This window comes from Harpia harpyja, chromosome 23, assembly GCF_026419915.1.
Source record: "Harpia harpyja isolate bHarHar1 chromosome 23, bHarHar1 primary haplotype, whole genome shotgun sequence".
Classification (NCBI taxonomy): domain Eukaryota; kingdom Metazoa; phylum Chordata; class Aves; order Accipitriformes; family Accipitridae; genus Harpia; species Harpia harpyja.
The window spans coordinates 17,909,783-17,928,301 of NC_068962.1; the positions used below are offsets into that span (position 1 = coordinate 17,909,783).

An 18,519-nucleotide genomic window follows, 5' to 3' on the forward strand; every position below is an offset into this window, starting at 1 on the left:
TATGTTGCCCAAAGCAATAAAGGTGAGGTAGCTTATGTATGAGATCAACTCTCTTCCTTTACAATTCCTAATTAAATTTGCATGAAGGTCAATGGGTGAAAACAAAACAAAAAGCAACAGATGAGCTGGAATATCATTCAATGGATTTAAAAAAACCCTAGCAAGTCACTAACGAGTTCTCAAGGTCTCGTTTTTTTCACTTGCAAAACTACAGATACAATTATGCCAGTATGAATCCCAGGGTACACATCCAGCGCCAAACCAAAGTCAATGTTGCACTATTCCACTTTTTTTTAATCAAAATAGTATTTTTATAATAATAACAAAGTCTACACTCTTTTGGCAGAGTCTTCACTTTTAAGGCATAAAGTCTCACTCACCTTTAGTTTTAATGTTCACATTATAATAATTTGATTCAATAACTTATATTTAGACCTCCTTTGATTTAATACCTTTCCTTTCTTAGACTGATTCAGAACTCATCTTTGCTAAACACTCAGCACGTCCATTTTTCTTTTCGTATCTTCCAATCTTCCATTATCTTCCTCAATCTATTCACTAAGAGTTTCACATTGAAAAAAAAAAAATAGATCTCTAACTGTAAAACTGGTCCTGTCACTAGATTTAATGCTTAACTTTCTATTTCTTCATATTGCACTCATGTAGTATCAGACTTAACGACCAGGAGTCAGAAGTTCCTCACATATATCTAAAGGTATCTCTCCCACCAGCAGGTTGATTTATTGTCCCCCATGACTCATTAGCATTTCAAGGGCTAGGGGCTGCTTTGGGGGTTTGGGGTTTTTTTTTTTTGAGTATTTTTCTGCTTCTGGTGATGCTACTACTTCTTTATTTGTCAGCAGGGGGAATTGTAAGAGAAAAAGACTGCATTTGCTAATGCTTTTTTTTTTTTTTTTTTTAAATTCCCAATACTTTGAAGCAGGAGTACTGACTGCTTCTAATTAATACGAAGAAGTTTGCTGTTACCTCGGGCAGGCGGGACAAGCACAGAAAGCAGGTACTTCCCCTGTTAACAGCTGCAGTATACAAGCTCACCAGGCAAGCAGGGACCCATGATGAAGTTGAAGCGAAGGCTCTTCCCGTCTACAGGCAAGATCCTACATGCCACCAAAGCCGACAGGCAAGGTGCTGGGGTTCCGAACAAACGTTATGTTAGCGTCATACGGTCCGGTAAACATAAGGGGTTTATACTTTCTGCACGCCCTCTCCTAACGCCTAGGAAGGAAGTTTCTCCCCCCGAAGTTCCTGCTTCCTACCCCCGCGTTCTTCAGCTAACCTCCTTCCGGGAGCTTCCAGTCCGACACCGACCGTCCCAATTACCGAAACACCCTGCCCTGGGCCGCACAAGCTGCTGCCTGAACCCACGCGAAGCCCCGCAGGCCCTCAGAGGCCCGCGACACCAGCGGCAAGCCTGGCTCCGGCGCTGCTCGCCAGCACTGCTCGCCAGCACCGCTCTCGGCGCCTCCCGCCCGCCGCGGGGGAAGAGGACTCGGCCTCGGCCTCGGCCCCGGCCCCGGCCCGGGCCGGCAGCTCCCGCCGAGCCGCAGAGGCCACGGGCTGGCCCCAGCGACGCAGCCCCGCGCCCGGGAAGGTGGGGCAGGGCGGGCAGGGCGCCGGAGCTCCGCTCCGCAACAGGACAGCCTTCCCGAGGTAAAAAGTTTAGCAACTCCCACGCTCACGAAGGCGACGCCGCTGCCTGAGGAAAGCTGTACACAGACCGCTACCAAACGAACGCTTCCCCCCCCCCCCCCGCCCCTTCCCGTTACAATCGCAGTTTTGACGGGTCGTACCAACTGCGACCTGCCGACATGCGCGGCGACAGAAGCCATCGAGACCGGGGCAGGGACGAGCCCCAGGCACGCCGCCGAGGCCGCAGGCCGGCCGCCGCCTCGTCCCCTCCCCGGGCGGGGCCCGGGCCCGCTGCCGCCTCAGGGGGGCTCCGCCGCCGCCGCCGCCGGCGCCCGCGACGCTCCTCGGGAGCCGGCAGCTGCCGGGAAGGCCCCGCCGCCGCCCCGGGAAACCGAAACCACCTCGCCCCGGCGGCGGCGGCGCGGAGGGGAAGCGGCTCCCGCCGCCGCCGCCCACCTCGGCGCGGCCTCCCCCCGCCCCGCCCTGCCCACCGGCCCCGGCCCCCACGCACCCAGCCGCCTCTCGCCCTGCCTGCCCGGCGCCCCGGCCGCTTCCGGCTTCCTGCAGCGGCGCCGGGGAGGGCGGGGCGGCAGAAGCGCCGCCTCGGCGGCCGCCGCCTCCCGGCCCTTCCCCGCCCGGAGGTGGCCGGCGGGGCGGCGGGGCGACTGACGGGGCGCGGCGGGAGGGAGCGGCGCGGGCCCCGAGGCGAGGGAGGGGACGGCGAAAGCGGGAAGGGCCTGGGAGGCGTCGAAGAGTGGGGGCGGGCCGTTCCCGAGCGGTGGGCGCCCCGGCCGGTCCGATGCTCGGAACGAGCTCGGGCCGGCGCCGGGGAGCGTTTCCGCCGTGATTTTTTTTTTTTTTTTTTTGCTGCGTGACCGCTTCGGCGGCGGTTCTGCCCCGCCGCTCCCCCCCCCCCCCCGAGGCCGGGCCGCCGCCTTCCCCCGCCCGCCGAGCACCCGGGAGAAGCGTTTCCCCGCCCCGTGTCAGTGACCTCGGCTTCACCCCGTTTAAACCTCACCAAGCGTCGGTGTTCTTCATACGGTCGTGCCCTCGCTCATTTTTTACTTAAATGCCTTAACGCAAAGTTCCTTGATGATTTATCTCTTGCTCTTTTTTTTTTTTGTGTGTCCGCTAACGTTGCTGTTCCAATAAATGGTCTGTATAGCTTGTGTAAGGAAAAAACATAATTTATATACTACAAAAAATATAATTTATGCAACATATAGTGGGAAAATAGTCAAAATAAATTTTTAATTTTTCCCCCAAGACTATCCTTTTTTTGATCCTCTGCATTTCCTGTTTGGAATTTCCATCTTCCCAAATCTTAGAAGCCTATTCTCTTGAGGAACTGACACGTGAAAAATAGCAACCTTTTGCTTACAGGCTTTGCTTATTGTTATCATCTTACCTTTCTCAAGCTTTATCACAAGTCCAAACTTCTGCCGGTTCAGTTGTTAACAGAGCGCTAAGCTTGTTCTAAAATTCTGCTTAGTGAAACGGATAAATTGACTTTGATACATTTTATACTGTTACTGTAAATGCTTAATTTATAGTTGTTGGCATCTGAGCTTTATTTTGTAGCGCTTCTGCATTATAGAGGGAATAGTTCCCTGCCACAATGGCCGTTGTCCTTGCATCCTTCAAAACACTGCAGCGCTCCTCGGAAGTTACGTGGCTTATTTCTGCTACCCTCTCCTCCGCACCCAGCTTGGCAAGCCATTTTTTTTTCCACCAGGTGGACACCCATGAGTCAGCTTTGTCGTCTTTAGAAATATTCATCAGATCATGCATACGTGTTTTAGCAAAAGCCCTCTCAAAATCAGGAAAACGTCCATGAACTTTTCTTTGTATCTTGAATGTGTACTTGCTCCCACTTCTGAATAAAACCAAGCTGTTGGCTCAGCATGTTGATGCTTTTTGGACCTGGCCATTTTATATCATGGTCTCACTCAGGCTGGACGGGGCTTCGGGAGGTCTCTGGTCCAACCACCTGCTCAAAGCAGGGTCAGTGCTGACTTCAGACCAGGTTCCCCAGGACTTTGTTCATTTAAGACCTAGAGTGTCTCAGCTCCAATGTCACCCTGCCCCTGGGTCTGGCTGCCGACCGCTCTCACTGCAGTTACAAGCCCGTGTGCTTTCCCCAGGTCTTGAATAAATGAAGATGATTCCTACGGTACACACAATTCAAACTCCATTTTTTTAGCGTGTATCTGTAACATAATCAGTGATACTTATGTGAGGGGAATCTTCTCTAGGCTTTAAATGTTTCACAGTATGAATCACAGGAAAACATTACGTTGAATGTAAGAATAGGGAAAACAGACACCAAAAGGAAAGTGTCATCACAGTTTCACTCTAGAAATTTTTACTTTGCTTCCTTCCACTTCTTTTCAATGTATTAGTAGAACTTCTGGTATTCCTCTCCTCTCTTGTATTGGATTCTCATTCATGTTCACAAATTCAGCAGCCTGTAGCTGAATACAATTACATCTCTTCATCCTAACAATACAGCTCTAAGAATTGCAGCTAAAGCTGGCGTGTCGCATACCATCTTCTCACACGTGTAGCTGTGAATGCCAGAACTCAGAAAAAGATGCTGGGGAAAAAAAGCCAAACTGAGCATAGTCGACCAGAGCTGAGAGCATTAAAACTGGCAAAATACAGTATCATCTTCTAACCTTTTTCTTGGGACCCTCTGGGCAACCTAGCAACAGAGAGGTAAGAACAGGGGAGAGTGGAAATCGAACACAGGAGATATTTGCCAAGAAAAAAACATCTGATTGAATTGATTTTTAAAAATTTAGAGTGAGAAATTGCATCTTACCAACCATACTAAAAGGACAACTGCTAACTTTACCAGTAACTCTAGAAAGTCCTAAGCAAGTTAAACTATCATTAACAAATTTTCTAAAAGAACACCAAAGCTTTTGAGCCATTTACTCATATAGTCAAATTGCTTTCTATATTTGATTTAAATATTTAGGAGGCATCACAGCTGAACCAGAATAAGCAAACCTATTCAGCAGCCAACTTCACTTCAGCTGGAACTGCCTTCCATAGTTCCATGTTATTTAAGCCATTTTCTCTTCTTCTGTAGTTTTGCAGAGAGGAAAGGGAAGCAATTTTGTGATGTAAGACAGCTCTTACTAGCTTTGCCTTGTTTCCAGCTTGCCACCAGAGAATTCATTCCAAAGCTGTTTACAACATGTACAGATTAACACTCCCAAGCAAACCTTAGTCCAAAAGTAGTCCACAAATAGTACTCTTCCTCCTGGTCCCATAGTTACTAAGCTATCTGGGAGAGTTCAGTGGAATAGTGGCTAGTGTGGATAGTAAAACAACATTATTAGATTAAAAAAATCTTGTTCTGGAGTCTGGCATCTCCCACTTTTCTGAAATGCCTGGGATATATATAGTGAACAACGAACATATGAAGGAGGAACAGAGAACGTGAGAGGGAAAAGCCTTCATGCTGGAGCAACAAACGCAAAACCTGTCTGCCAAACAATCTTCACAATCACCAGGGCATTAACCTGCTGTGTGCCTGTGTGACATGCAGAATTCACACAGCCGGCAGGCACCCACCTCATAGCAAATGGGAAACACCGAACGCAATACCCCAAGACAAACTGCGGACACATACAACCCCCCATGCATCTGTCAGAATGAATGTGAGCAACCAGTGAGGAACAGAAAGACCCACTGAAGAGTAAGAAAACATTTCTCACCGAACAGTTACTCTGGCTCTGACTTCCCACTTCTGCTATCACCAGGAGCTGTATCAACCTTGACCTTGGCAGAAATGTATTTTCCAGCACACTCCATCTTTTTCTGATGTGCCACCTTTTGCCACTACCAAGATGTTTCACAGGGAGATACTCCCCCTCCTATTTCTGGCCGCCCCATCAACTTCTGTCGCTTGTTCTCATCACTACTACCACTAAGTCCCATTCTTTCACTTGTGCTGGTCCTTCACAGCAGTTTTGGCATACTTAATCAGTTAAAACCTGTTTGCTTTTTCCCTTCACTCCCCTTTTCTTTGGCTTCCTGTTGGCTTAACTTACTGAAATGGCACAATTAAAGTTCAGTAACTGCATGGCTACAGAGTGATGCTACAACAAAATGGGCCCAATGGCCAGCTGCTGCTGAAAGGGGCTTGCTCCCTCCTCCACCCCTACCCACACATTACAGCTGCTTTCCTTGACTCTGCGGTAGCACTTGTCTCACCCCATGGTGAGGTAGTTCCAGCTGGAAAACCTTTGTCTCCCCCAAACAGTAAGTAGCTTTCCAAATAGCTTTGAATTTATTTGTTAATAGCTTTGAAGTTTTTGAAAAATTTGAAAATAAGTTATTTTGCAAGATTAGCTTTCCACCATTGTCGTGGTTTAACCCCAGCCAGCAACTAAGCACCACGCAGCCGCTCACTCACTCCCCCCCCCCCCAGTGGGATGGGGGAGAAAATTCGGAAAAGAAGTAAAGCTTGTGGGTTGAGATAAGAACAGTTTAATAGAATATAAAAAAGAAGAAACTAATAATTATAACGATAACACTAAAAGTGACAGCAGTAATGATAAAAGGATTGGAATATACAAATGATGCGCAGTGCAATTGCTCACCACCCACCGATTGACACCCAGTTAGTCCCCGAGCGGCGATCCCCCCACCCCCACTCCCCCCAGTTTATATACGAGATTTGACATCACATGGTTGGCCTGTTCGGGTCAGCTGCCCTGGCTGTGTCCTTGTGCCCCTCCAGCTTTCTCGATGGCTGGGCTTGAGAAGCTGAAAAATCCTTGACTTCGGACTAACCATTACTTAGCAACAACTGAAAACATCACATACTGAACTCAAAACATAGCACTGTACCACCTACCAGAAAGACAATTAACTCTATCCCAGCTGAAACCAGGACAACCATAAATTGTCCTGTTACAGAATCGGACAAGTGCCAATGCTAACAAGAGAGGTGAAAAGGGCAGCTTGCCTCTCTGGGCAGCAACTAGCTGCTAAAATGTCTTGCCTGCATTGATAAGCCATTCCCTGAGAAAAATTGTCCCTGACCTCAGCTTGCATCAAATTCATTGCCTCTACTTCACACCAGGAAAAGTACTTGCAGACATGAAAGCTTATCTCTTTAGTAAATACACCAGCTTGTAAATAAAAGATTCCAGCTCTCTGCAAAGGCTGCCTTGTATCTTTAATTGAAGACTTGCAGCTGTGTTTCCTACTTAAACACACTTTATAGGAGGAAATAGCTTGTGCACAAAAGGAAGAGTTACTACCATGATGATGTTTTATGCATCTTCAGTCTGGACAGGGGCGTTTTGACCAATGCAGGTACACAGTAATGGTAAGTCATACGGGAGAGCTGCAGGCAGTTGTGTTTGGTGTAGCCTTTAAATCAGAAGATCATCCATTGTCTGAAGAAGGAAAACATGTGAATGTCAACCTAATCCCTCCGTGGAGTGTTCTCATCTATCTCTTGTTTCTCCTCTTCTACCCCCAAAAGAAGTAGTTTTCATAGGATGTTCAAAGCATCTAAACACTGCCTGGAGAGTCTAGTGCACACTCTGAATACGTGTTGCATCACCAGATTTCTCTGTGAAGTGCACTTCTCCAGTCCAGATTTAAAAAGAAAAAAAAAAAACCAAAAAGCACAAAGCAGGAACCCATCTCTTCAAAGTAAAAATGTAGAAACTCATCAATTGTCTTTCTAAACCTTGATTCTTTGCAAAGATGGTTACTAGGCACTGCATACCCACCACACAATGCAACTGTGATACAACAGCTGCAGACCTGTGGTCTCTGCACCGCTGAAGGAAACTGCAGAAAAAATAACACACTAGTAGCCAGAATCAGTGTTTACATGTTTATCTAAAGTTATAGAAACCAACTCACAGATCCTGTTTTACAGTTCACTGCTTGCATAATCCCTGACAGTACACGATGCTGATTCAACAGGGATAAAGCATAGAAGTGAACAATCCTTTTTGAATTCTTCAGGCTGAACCAAATTTGTTTCTCCGAAGATCCAGACTACCTAACCATTCATCCTCCAGGATACTCTTTCGGTCACAGATGGAAGGGCAGGGTAGAAGTCAATAATACAGCCCAGCCGATGGTTGCTGCGCACAGCTCACTCCTACTCTCTGCACTCTCTGCTTTAGACCCATCCTCACCTGACACCACCACAGATGGCAACTTGCTTTGAGGGGGAAGTGTTTCTGCTACTTCAGCTCCCTGACTAGCTCCTTACGGGGTTAGATGAACACCAGATTTGGCACAGAGGAAGCTATAGGGGGAGAGTGGGGATGAGGAAGGAGAGCAGTCTCTTTTGGCAGTGGCCAGTTTAAAGACTTTTCTCATGAGGGTGTAATTTGATAATAGCTAAATCATGCTCTGTTAGACAAATGACACAGCCAATTATACTAATAGTATTAATAAGCAAAGGCTTTTTTCCTGCTTTTATACAGTGCTAAAAGCAGCAGTACTACCCTTACTTCAGAAGGCAAAAGTCTAAATCATGTATGAAAACTAAGAGCGACTCCATTACAATGGCACTGTAATTCAAAAACTTTGCTAAAGACAGAAGAGCCCTACCTTATCATTCGCTTCATAATCTGCCTAGTGAAAGCTCTTCCCTCCACGTGGTAAAGCTGCCATAACTGCAGAGGAAGGAGACCAAGCCAAACACAGAGAAGACTGACAGCAAACACTCAGCAATAGCTGCCATGGCCAGGGGTGCAGCCCCTTGCGCTGGGGAGGGGCAGCAGGGAGGTGCGGGAATGCAGCAGCATATGCAAAGCACCAAGTTAAAGCTGGAAGGCTTCTAGTGCTACAGGAGAAAACGGGACGGCTATTGGACCCAGGGAACCTCTCGCACTGGTTTGGCAGCAAAAGGAGGGAAACAGGACTGTGAGACTAGGAAGTACAAAAAGCACCACAAGCACTTAATCTGTGATAAGACAAATCAAGTAACAGGAAACTTTTGCTTAAACGTACAAAAATCAGGAACAAAAATCTTATAGAAGTGATACTGTCCTACTGAAGAGCAGTAAAGGTAAGTGCCCTCTGCTTTCTTCCCTCAGTGAAGAGGGAGGGAATGGCAGTAAGTAGCCTCAAAACATCACTACGCTTCACTCCTGGCTGCTGTTTCTGATCCACCTCCTCATTTATTTTCCATTTAAATTGGATGAAGAACCTAGCACCGCACAGTCTAGAAAAATGCTCATCTGATTATGCTAGAGGTAAGTCAGCTTTTTACTATGGATAGCAGTTCCTGAGGAAAGTATTAAACCCCATGCATGGGAAGACTCCTAGCTTCCCCCTGTCCCTGTGAAATAGAAACAAAAACTGTAATGTCATAGAATTAAAAAAAAAAAAAAAAAAGGCAAAGAAACAAGCTGACCAACTGATACATTTTGGGACAGAAGTAGCAACACCCTACTAAAATCTCTGTATAGACCATTGACCCTACTGACATACTGCAGTGAATACAATTCTTTTTCTGCCAGCATCCTCCACATGCAAGATTGCCATACAATTTACTATCCAAGCATCAGAAAAATTGCCAGGTTCTACTCAAATGTAACAGCCAGAAGGTTAAAGAATGCTGTAGCTTCTAAAGATTCAACCAAAATGATTCGAAGAGACTTAACATTTCACTGGATAAAATTTTATTTTTTTCATAAAAAAGATAGAACCAGATGCTACTTTTAAATGAAATCATTTATTAAACCAATCTGTTTTATAGGAGGTATATATATATAATTTTATCATTAAGACAACTTCAATGAAATGACTATCTACAAGAATGACTTTGATTGTTTTATTTTCATGTCACCATACATGAACAAATGAATTTTATGTCTTATGAAAACATTTTACTCAGTATCAAAAATGTACACATTTTAATAACCATTGCTATGGTCTGAAGGGATTTTTACATTTAATTTCAAAAATAAGTGTCATTTCATTGCTGCACGTGTTACAGCATAAGCTTAAATCATCCTTTACATAATAAAAGTTTGTGTAGGTATACAGATTATTTTTCATGTTGTCACATACCTTCATGTTTGAGACACAGGTGGGGGATTTGCATTTCTTTTTTTTACGAGAGGCTAAAATATGTACTGATGTAAGCACAAAGCAACATTTCTTAAAAACAAACCCAGTCTGAATGGCACAAGAGTTAGCGTTTTTATAAATTAACAACCAGAGTTCTGGACTATGGAAAACAGGGTACATGAGATTCCAGTACTTTCCTTAGGGCTTTGCTCTCTGGAAGAATACCTGTTAAAAATTTATTAAAAAAAAAAAAACAACACATTTTAAGACAAAGGAAATAGAAGACATGGAAATGGTTGAGCTGCAAGATTAGTTTGACAGAGCTCATTTTCTTGTTTAACATACTGGTTAACACACTAGGTTCAAGGATGTGACTTGTGCTATTCGATTACACTTGCACCCTCAAAAATGAAGCATTCTGACACATTCTCTACAATTATAGTATCACTTTTTTTGCTATTTCAACTATTAAACATAAGCCATAAGAACATCAAGCTATTGAGGAGATGGCAAGGTGCTGAGGGTAAGTGACAGTTCTACAGATGTGGGTTTGTTGTTGTTTGCTCCTTCTTTCCAAATAACTGCTTTTACTACTTGGAGATTCCCTCTGGCTAAAACCTATTAAATAATTCAATATTTCAATTTTACTTCAGGTCACTACCACAACTAAATTGTATGACAAAGTTCAAATAGAATGAAAAGCTATTTAAAGACAAAAAAATCTTTACCTTTAAGTAATTTTTAAAAACTTTAGCATCAGGCTGCTGAAGTGCTTGACAGAATTCCTGTAAGAGAGAATAAAGAAATACTAAATAACTAAATGAAGCAACAAGACAACCTGAGATATGTTAGGAGCATATAGAATACCTTGTATGTAAAGCCATTGATATTAGTTTGTATTTTCCCTAATGTGCAAGCAAAGAAAAGTATGTTATGGATAAAAAAATTGTAATAGGCTATGACAGGCCAAGTGCATTCTGGGGTGACATTCACTTTTAGCTGAGTAGACAGAAACAGGACTATCTAACAAGGACTGCAATCAAGGAGATTCTAAACCTTTAATTTTTCCAGTAACTTCTGGTGGCAGCAGAATATGCACATCACTTGAAAAAGTTATAATGTTAGATCAGAAAACATCAGGGTGTCACCAAAAGATAACACTTGATCCTTACATATATTTAACACCACTTAAAAGTTCTACAGTTTTTTATAATGAGTATAATTGTCTCCTAATGCAGCAAACCCAATTACTATAGTATACAAATCAGTCACAATTAAAATTGTCAGGGTTCATCTAACAATTTATTCATGGCAATGCTTACCATATGGCTAGCAATGCTTAATATTGAGACCATGGTTAGGTGTAAAGTTTCACTTTTGAGAACCCTCTTAAACTACTACAAAATAAGCACACAAAAACCCCACGCTTAACATTGTACATAATTTTTGACAGTAGAACCAGTGCTGTGGCTTAAATTTCTGTAGTGTTGAATACAGCCTTTATCACATTTTCTATACGCTCAACATGCTTCATTTTACTTTTGAGTTATTACTTTAAGTATTCTGATGCTTTTTCCTCAAGTTAAAATTTGAATTAAAGTAGGAAGATGGCTTAGACAGTCACATACACTGGACTTTTTTTGCAAGGTACTCTTGCAGTAACTTTACTCCTTATGCTAAGTTAATGCTATTCTGATATGCAGTATCAGAATACATTTTACTGAGGGATGGTAGGAGGTTAACTTTGTCGGTATTCATTTTGTTCCCATTTAACATTTATGATTATTAAGAGTTTTCCAAATGTTCTTTTAGGAATTCCTACCTGAATTATCTCAGGAGCTACTTGCAAAGAAGGCAAATACTCTTGCTGAAGATACTGAATGCACTCAGGACCCTAGAGGAAAGCAGTACACAATTTGTTCAAGTATACTTTTGTACAAATGGGGAAGTCATAGCCCTATACTGTATGGTAACAGAAGAGTTTGAAAACAGGTGGTCTACACGAGTATTTTACAGAGAAGTTATGCATATCAAATACCAAATGCTCATGTTATTCTCAGCTGTTAGCAAACAAAAAGATTTCTCAACCTTGGCATTAAGGATTCTACGGCAATTTGGTATTTGTTACACAGCAGAAGAATGCACTGAAAATTGCACTGAAATAAGAATTACAACACAGCCAGTCAGTTTGTGACATGTCAACTGTAGAAGTCAGTTAAGAAAGAAGGCAGCCCTAATTTCACTATCTGACATATGAAAGGAAAATAAATAAAAATTTGGCAATTAGTATCTGCCAACTGCTTTACCAATCTACTCCCATAGTGAAATTTAGTAGCCAAGTACACTGAACATAGTGTTTCTCTTCTTGTAACACTGACTCTGTAAATTTGCAGTGGACTAAACAGTAATAAAATGGAACCTCCAATCCTTTGAGAGAAGCAGACAGACAGTTCTGCTTTGGTTAGCACATTAGTTTTTGTTTTCTTTATTTGCATTTATCAGATACCTCTCATCACAAGAGGGATTACTGTACACTGGCAGTACAGAAACATAACCCAATACTTCTAACCAGGGAAAGTGAATCAACTTTATTAATTTACACAGAAGTTACCCTAGAACTAGAACATGGTATACAGCTCACATGAAGGGAAAAGATTTCAGATAATTTTCCTAAATTTGTATCAGAAGTGGTAAAAGAAACAGCATTTGTAATAGGAAGTTATTTACCAAAGCTTGATTTCCTACAAATTTATCTCTTCATTGCTTTTGGGGAAAAAGGAACAAACTCAGCAGCTCTCATCAATTAAAACATAACCTCTTCTCTGTCAGTTTATAACTTCTTACAATTTGTGTAGTTATGACTTTTACTTGCATCTGACAGAAAAAGTTAGCAGGCAAATTAAAGGGTGTAGCAAGAAACAGTAACATGAACATAGAAACTGTTTCATTTCCCATTACAAATGGAAATATGCTATAGTGTTTTAGTCATTAGACAATGCAAAATTCATTTTTTTCATGCATGTTTTTCAATCTAGTCTGCTACACATCGAAAGATACTTTAGTTTTCACAGAGGTACTCTATAGTACATCTCTAATTGCTCTTTTATGTCAGTTTAAGTACTACACTGAAAAGTGAAAGAATGCCAATTGATCAATTAAACACAGTAACAACCAAGTGAGCAGATTTTACTCCTTAATGAAGAGTTAATATTTTGCAGTAATTTATCAAGAGGTAAAACAACTGCATCCTGTATTCCTACACAGCATTATGGTCATCCTATCATTTTATATGAGAGTAGAGTAGTAATTCACCCTAGTATCTAATTTTTAGAAATTGATAAAAGCACTAGAAAGAAACCTGCAAGAATTATTCCCTGCGAAGTATTATGAAGCTTACCCTTTTGAGATGAATTGTTTTTAACGTCACTGCACATTCTGATAAAGCCTGCAATGTAACACATAACATTAGACTGTTCGATTAGTCTACTGGTTAAGTATTTAAAGCCAAAGAACCTAACGAGGCCTAAAACAAGGGCTAGTTCATGCCATTATTCCCTCATCTTCCCCTCACACAATGCTAACTGAGCCTCAACCTTCCAATTTTTGTTCCACTCTAACCAGAAAAATTTGTCACAGCTGAACCCAAAATGAACTAAAGAACAGCCACCTGTGTGTTCACTTTCACTGAACATTAGTTAATAAGTAATATAGGTCCATGTTAAATACTCAGATCTGCAATTCTCTAGCTTGATTTTGAGCATAGGTGAACTACAGAATACAGTACCACAATATTCAATAATTAATCATCCAGGTACCTCAATAAAAAACATAAGGGATTTTATTTGTGAGACAACGATCTTTGACACCACAGTCATTGTAGGTTTCCTAACTTGAATCTGCCCCACAACAACTAAAGAAAAAAAACCCCATCTATAATACACACCAGTACTGTCTGGGCATCTGCCAAGTCAAATGTTTGCTTCAAAGGTGCTAAGAAACATGCAGGAACAATGTGCTTGTAGACAAAGTCTGCAAAACCTACTGGTCCATCTTTACCTCCTGAAAAGAAAAATAACATTCCATATTCTATTATTGCTTCATGGTTAGTAGCAGCTACAAAGGAATTATGGAAAGACGGCTTACCCCAAAGCTCCACCAACTTAGAAAGAATAATAAAACAAGTCTTCTGTGCAATAGGATCTGGGTAATCCACTGCTCCTTGAATGACAGTGAACAACACACGCTCCACATTCTCTGCACCTTAAACACATTAAAACAAGCTTGTCATTTCAATTTGCAGCCTAAAATGTTTCTGTACTCTTATACTATTTTATATAAATACTGACCTGGAAGACATGCTTCAACTTCAAAACAGCTCTTTTTTGCACAAGTCTCAAATAGTTTTTGAGAGTTTCCCCTACGATGCAAGACAACTCTTATTTAGGTTATAATTGGGGTTTTTTTTTTGTTTGGTTTGGTTTTTTGGGGTTTGTTTTTTTTTTTTTTGAAGTTTGGAGATTTTAATTGCTCTTTTGGCCTTTAATACACACAAAGGTGAGGGGGTACTTTGACCTGCTTACAAATACAAGTTTTCTCCTCTCTACCCAAACCTGGTAGAGTTAATTAGAACTCAGCAGCACTAAAGTAGTTCACTTATGTTCCAATATATAGAAAGGTATTTTTATCACACTTGAAAATTTCTGTGCTGCATTTATGCCTATTTCTGTTTGATTCCTTTAAAAATTTCTTAGCCTATCACAACTATCAAGTGCCTCTTTCAAGAAAGGTCTCACTACTACTTAATGCCACCCTTTCCTTTCCTACACGTATTACTGTCATTTTAGGATTGGGGGAAGGAATTCTGAGCTCCACCTACCAGATGAGGCAGTTTAAAGCTTCTCAAGTCCCTAGCCATTTTAATGGAATACAAACCAAGAGAATTACTTGAAGAATGAAGCAACTGGACATTTGACTTCAAATTCCTGCTATGAAAAGCACTAATCTGCATTTGGCCACAAAGGGAAACCTGGTAACTACATATGTAAGTCACATGATGCCTTCTACCATAGATACCAAGATCAGGTGATAGTAATAAAAAATTACAGAAGTTACAGATGTGTCCTTCAGAAGATGAATATCACAATGAATACTAGCAGCTGTGAGTGGTCTTGCCCAACAGCACAAACATTGCTACACATTGTTACATATTGTATGAGCTCCGATTCACCAAATACAATGATGCAATGAAGATGTCTATAAGGACAAGAACAGTGTATAATACACAGTGATCACATATAAGCTGAAAAGATCAATAGGAGGAACATGCCTATTATAGCTGGATTTCACAAACCCAACTTCTTGTGCAACACGTCAGTTGAGTACTGTATTTACGTTAGTCCATTCTACCTTAACATAGTTAATAGTACTTGACAGGAACTAGGCTAATGATTTTCATAGACAAAGCTTAGATGAGAATAACCACAGTACTATCCCTTGAGAAACTGAACTACTTACCTTGATTAGCTATGACTTCACTCATTCCACTGCCAGTTACTGTCTGCAGAAAAGCAAAGTAACTCCTCCGTAACATTTGTTTTTCTAAAGCAGCAGACTGGTCATTTTCTTCTGCTGGAAGGAGCAACACCTCAAAAATAGCATGAAGTAGCGGCATAAACATCTGTTGCAGAAAAGGTGAAACCTGTGTCTGTGGAGATTGGAAGAGGGTATCAACTCAAACAGTTACACAAATTGAACATGTTGAAATTAAAACTTAAGGGCTTTTTACAATTCTCAGCTTTGATTCACCTTTAAAGTCAGTATTTTCATGTACCAACTACTTATAACAAAGTGAGTCACATCAGAGCCACCATGAACATTACTGCATCTTGACTTACACGCCACCTATTTCAAGTCTTTTGCACAAAAATATCTAGTCCTATCTAGTCTCATCCTGAGTAGGAACAGAAGCTTTTTCAGGATTTCTCATGCTTCTGTTCAGACAGACATTATCTCAAATTCCCTGAAATATCAAGAGGGGCTACTGTAAAGTCACTGTAGTTACAGAAAATGCATCTCTAAGATGTTAAAACTGGCAGCAGGCCACTTTTGTAGCACTTGTCTTTAAAGACTGCTTAAAGAAAAGTTTTCCTGAGCTGAAATACTACTGGCATTACAGAATAAATTTGTCATTTATGTCCTACTTGCCGTGAGAAATATATATTAGGGCACTAAAATAGTTGAACACTTATGAATTGAAAAACTGAAGCTGTGTGCTAGCCACACACTAGTTCCATAAAGAGACAACTCAGATGTTCATTTCTTAATGCTTAAGCAAGGTTTTATCTTTAATCTTCTCTTCACTGTATCTTGAAAGTATTCAAGGTGAGACTATTGAAGCTAGGATCTTTATTTTAGCATATTGTAATAAGAATGGTACAGTATCATACAACATTAAACATTACACCTGAACATGGTATTTGTCCAGTCTTGCTCCTGTGACTTTTTTTTTTAACCTTCCTCACCTTACACAGACTTTTTTTAATTATCTACTGTTATCTTGAATTGCTTTTAGCATAACTTGCTAAAAGGACTAGAGTAATAAGAGTCTTTCTCCCTAATCCCCAAACTACTTGATTTTTCAAAATTCTCTCTGCTCTGCAGATGGGATACTGCAGAGGTCCACATGCTAGATTCACACAGGTATATTATGGCTCTGTTCTACTGCTCACAAAATGCACTTCTCTTTACTTTTAGTAATTTTAATTTTGCATTCTGCTGAAAGACTTATTTAAACCTATTTAAAGGGCTTCTTAACCTTCTCAATACAGCAAGGAATTTCCCATCCCATTCACAACAGCGCAATATTCTTGTGGCAGCTCCAGGGAATGAACCACAAGTAACAGGTTAGTAACTTCATGTATTTCATTGACTTTGCATTTGAACTGTTTAAAACTAGGAAGCTCTCAAAGGCTACACTTCAAGAACTTTTGCTAGATAATCAAGTTGACAGTCCTACTCCTGCTTAATGCATACGTCATACCTCCATTTCAAAACCTCCATATTTGTCAACCTATTTTGAATAACAATGCATGAAGCCTCAGCATACATTTTTGTGCAACACCACCACATCGAGATTTTGTAAATCAGTATTCCTCCTTATAAGCACATCTGATATTTCTGTATCTCCTGGAAATCTCATTGTAAGAAATGAGAAAATTCACTTCAGAGCTTGCATAGTTTGTAACATTAGCTTAACACTTCAGTGCAGGGCATGAAGTTAATTGCATCAATAAAAAAAAAAAAAGAATTTTGTGCTGCAAGTAGTATTTTATTTTTAAAAATTAAACCCAGAAATTTAGAAACAACATAAAATTCTGAGACTAACCAAAGAAAAACACTCATTTAATCACTGCGAGTCCAGCAGTGTAAGACTGTGGGTGAAGACTGTGTTTCCCAGTAGCAGCCTTAGAAATGCACTTATTTATCAATTGCGAGATAAGGTTCTGACACATAGCTATTTTTCTGGAACCAGCAAAGACGAGATAGCAGCAACACTTTGACCTGAAAAGTTTATGCAATATCATACCTTAAACTTAGCTGTTATTTGGTTTATAAGAGGAATGAATTCTTGAAGATCTTTTGCTTCACAATCTTTAAGCATGTGTTCAGAGGCAGAAGGAATGAATGGAAGAACTTCTTCCTCTAGGCAAATAATCATGCGGTGAAGGAAAGTGCGGACACCACTTCTCAGAACTTCCTTTTGTAATGGACAGCTGAGAGCTGGCAAAAATGTCTGTAAGCAGTCCAGATAAACCTCTGAGCAGCCACATTGTTTTACAGTTTGCTTATTGCTGAAAGCCTTGCTGGTTCGGCTGTAAAAGCAATACACCAAGTTGTATTTAAGCTTGTGTTCCAATATGTGTTCCAATACAATGAAGAAACAATAATACGGAGAACAACATATGCTTTAAAACCCAGGCACTAAACTAGAATATTACTTTTCATGAAATGGGAGTCAGACACTGGAAGTAATGAACTGAATTATTTGATATGAAGTAGCTACACTTTGGCAGGCTTTGGAGAATTAAATTCTAACAATTTACAAACAACATATGATTAGAATAGCTCCATACAATTCTCTGAGGAAGGGAATAGATGCTGGTTCACTATAAACTTGCTCAATGTTCGCCCTATCTACACCCATAGCAGCCTTTTCTAAGGGGACTTAACTCATTATCTGGGCTACCGTAAGAAATTCTACAACCACTGATGATTTTTTAGGTCAATAAAGCACAGGTAGAAACTCAGCCCCTCCTCCCAATAAATGCTTTATATTTCCCTTTTATTCAAACCAGAAACACACACAGAGTCACTGTGCTGTACCTACCTAGCAAACCCAACAGCATGATTGAGGCAGTCAGCCAGTGCCATCTGTCTGTCCTCATCTTGTGCCATCATAAGTTTTTCTAACAATACTTTGAACTTCTCCATCAGTGGAGTCAACAAATTCCTCATTAGAACCTGTTTTCTTTCTGCAGAGTATTCGCTGTTAACTATTAATACTCCAGCTGTTTCATAAATGAAAAGTTGATCATCACTGCTTAACAGAGCCTGGTAACCATTTTCCTAAAATGGAAGATAACAGGCATAATTCACTAAATGTCCTTTATCAAAGTTTAAAGATACTACTCTTTCTTTAAGCAAGCTAAGTAATCTCTATAGTATATTTACAATAGTTTTATTCTCTTCCTACTTAAGTAGAAGTGTCAAGTACAGGTAAAAACATAGTTGAAGAAACAACTA

The 18,519-nt window shown here is 41.1% G+C and overlaps 2 protein-coding genes across 6 annotated transcripts in view; both read right to left on the reverse strand.

The window, feature by feature from the left end:
* Positions 1 to 2,244, reverse strand: part of TBK1 (TANK binding kinase 1) — a 34,398-nt gene extending 32,154 nt beyond the window's left edge. The window contains exon 1 of one of the 5 annotated variants that reach the window (XR_008233067.1): positions 988 to 1,379. The gene's annotated coding sequence lies outside the window, so the exon portion shown is untranslated. Of the gene's footprint in view, positions 1 to 987; positions 1,380 to 1,811; positions 1,832 to 2,161 lie in introns of those variants that run through there. The other 4 variants (XM_052774229.1, XM_052774230.1, XM_052774232.1 and 1 more) reach the window with 4 other exon arrangements.
* Positions 2,245 to 9,464: 7,220 nt separating this feature from the next.
* The window catches only part of XPOT (exportin for tRNA), a 29,341-nt gene continuing 20,286 nt past the window's right edge, over positions 9,465 to 18,519 (reverse strand). Inside the window, exons 17-25 of the mRNA XM_052774337.1 lie at positions 18,104 to 18,342; positions 17,303 to 17,588; positions 15,232 to 15,421; positions 13,861 to 13,977; positions 13,661 to 13,776; positions 13,115 to 13,162; positions 11,540 to 11,611; positions 10,446 to 10,502; positions 9,465 to 9,942 (exon numbers count right to left, since the gene is read on the reverse strand). Of these exons, the coding sequence (XP_052630297.1) occupies positions 9,916 to 9,942; positions 10,446 to 10,502; positions 11,540 to 11,611; positions 13,115 to 13,162; positions 13,661 to 13,776; positions 13,861 to 13,977; positions 15,232 to 15,421; positions 17,303 to 17,588; positions 18,104 to 18,342 (1,152 nt within the window). The 3' untranslated portion in view covers positions 9,465 to 9,915. The remainder of the gene's footprint in view (positions 9,943 to 10,445; positions 10,503 to 11,539; positions 11,612 to 13,114; positions 13,163 to 13,660; positions 13,777 to 13,860; positions 13,978 to 15,231; positions 15,422 to 17,302; positions 17,589 to 18,103; positions 18,343 to 18,519) is intronic.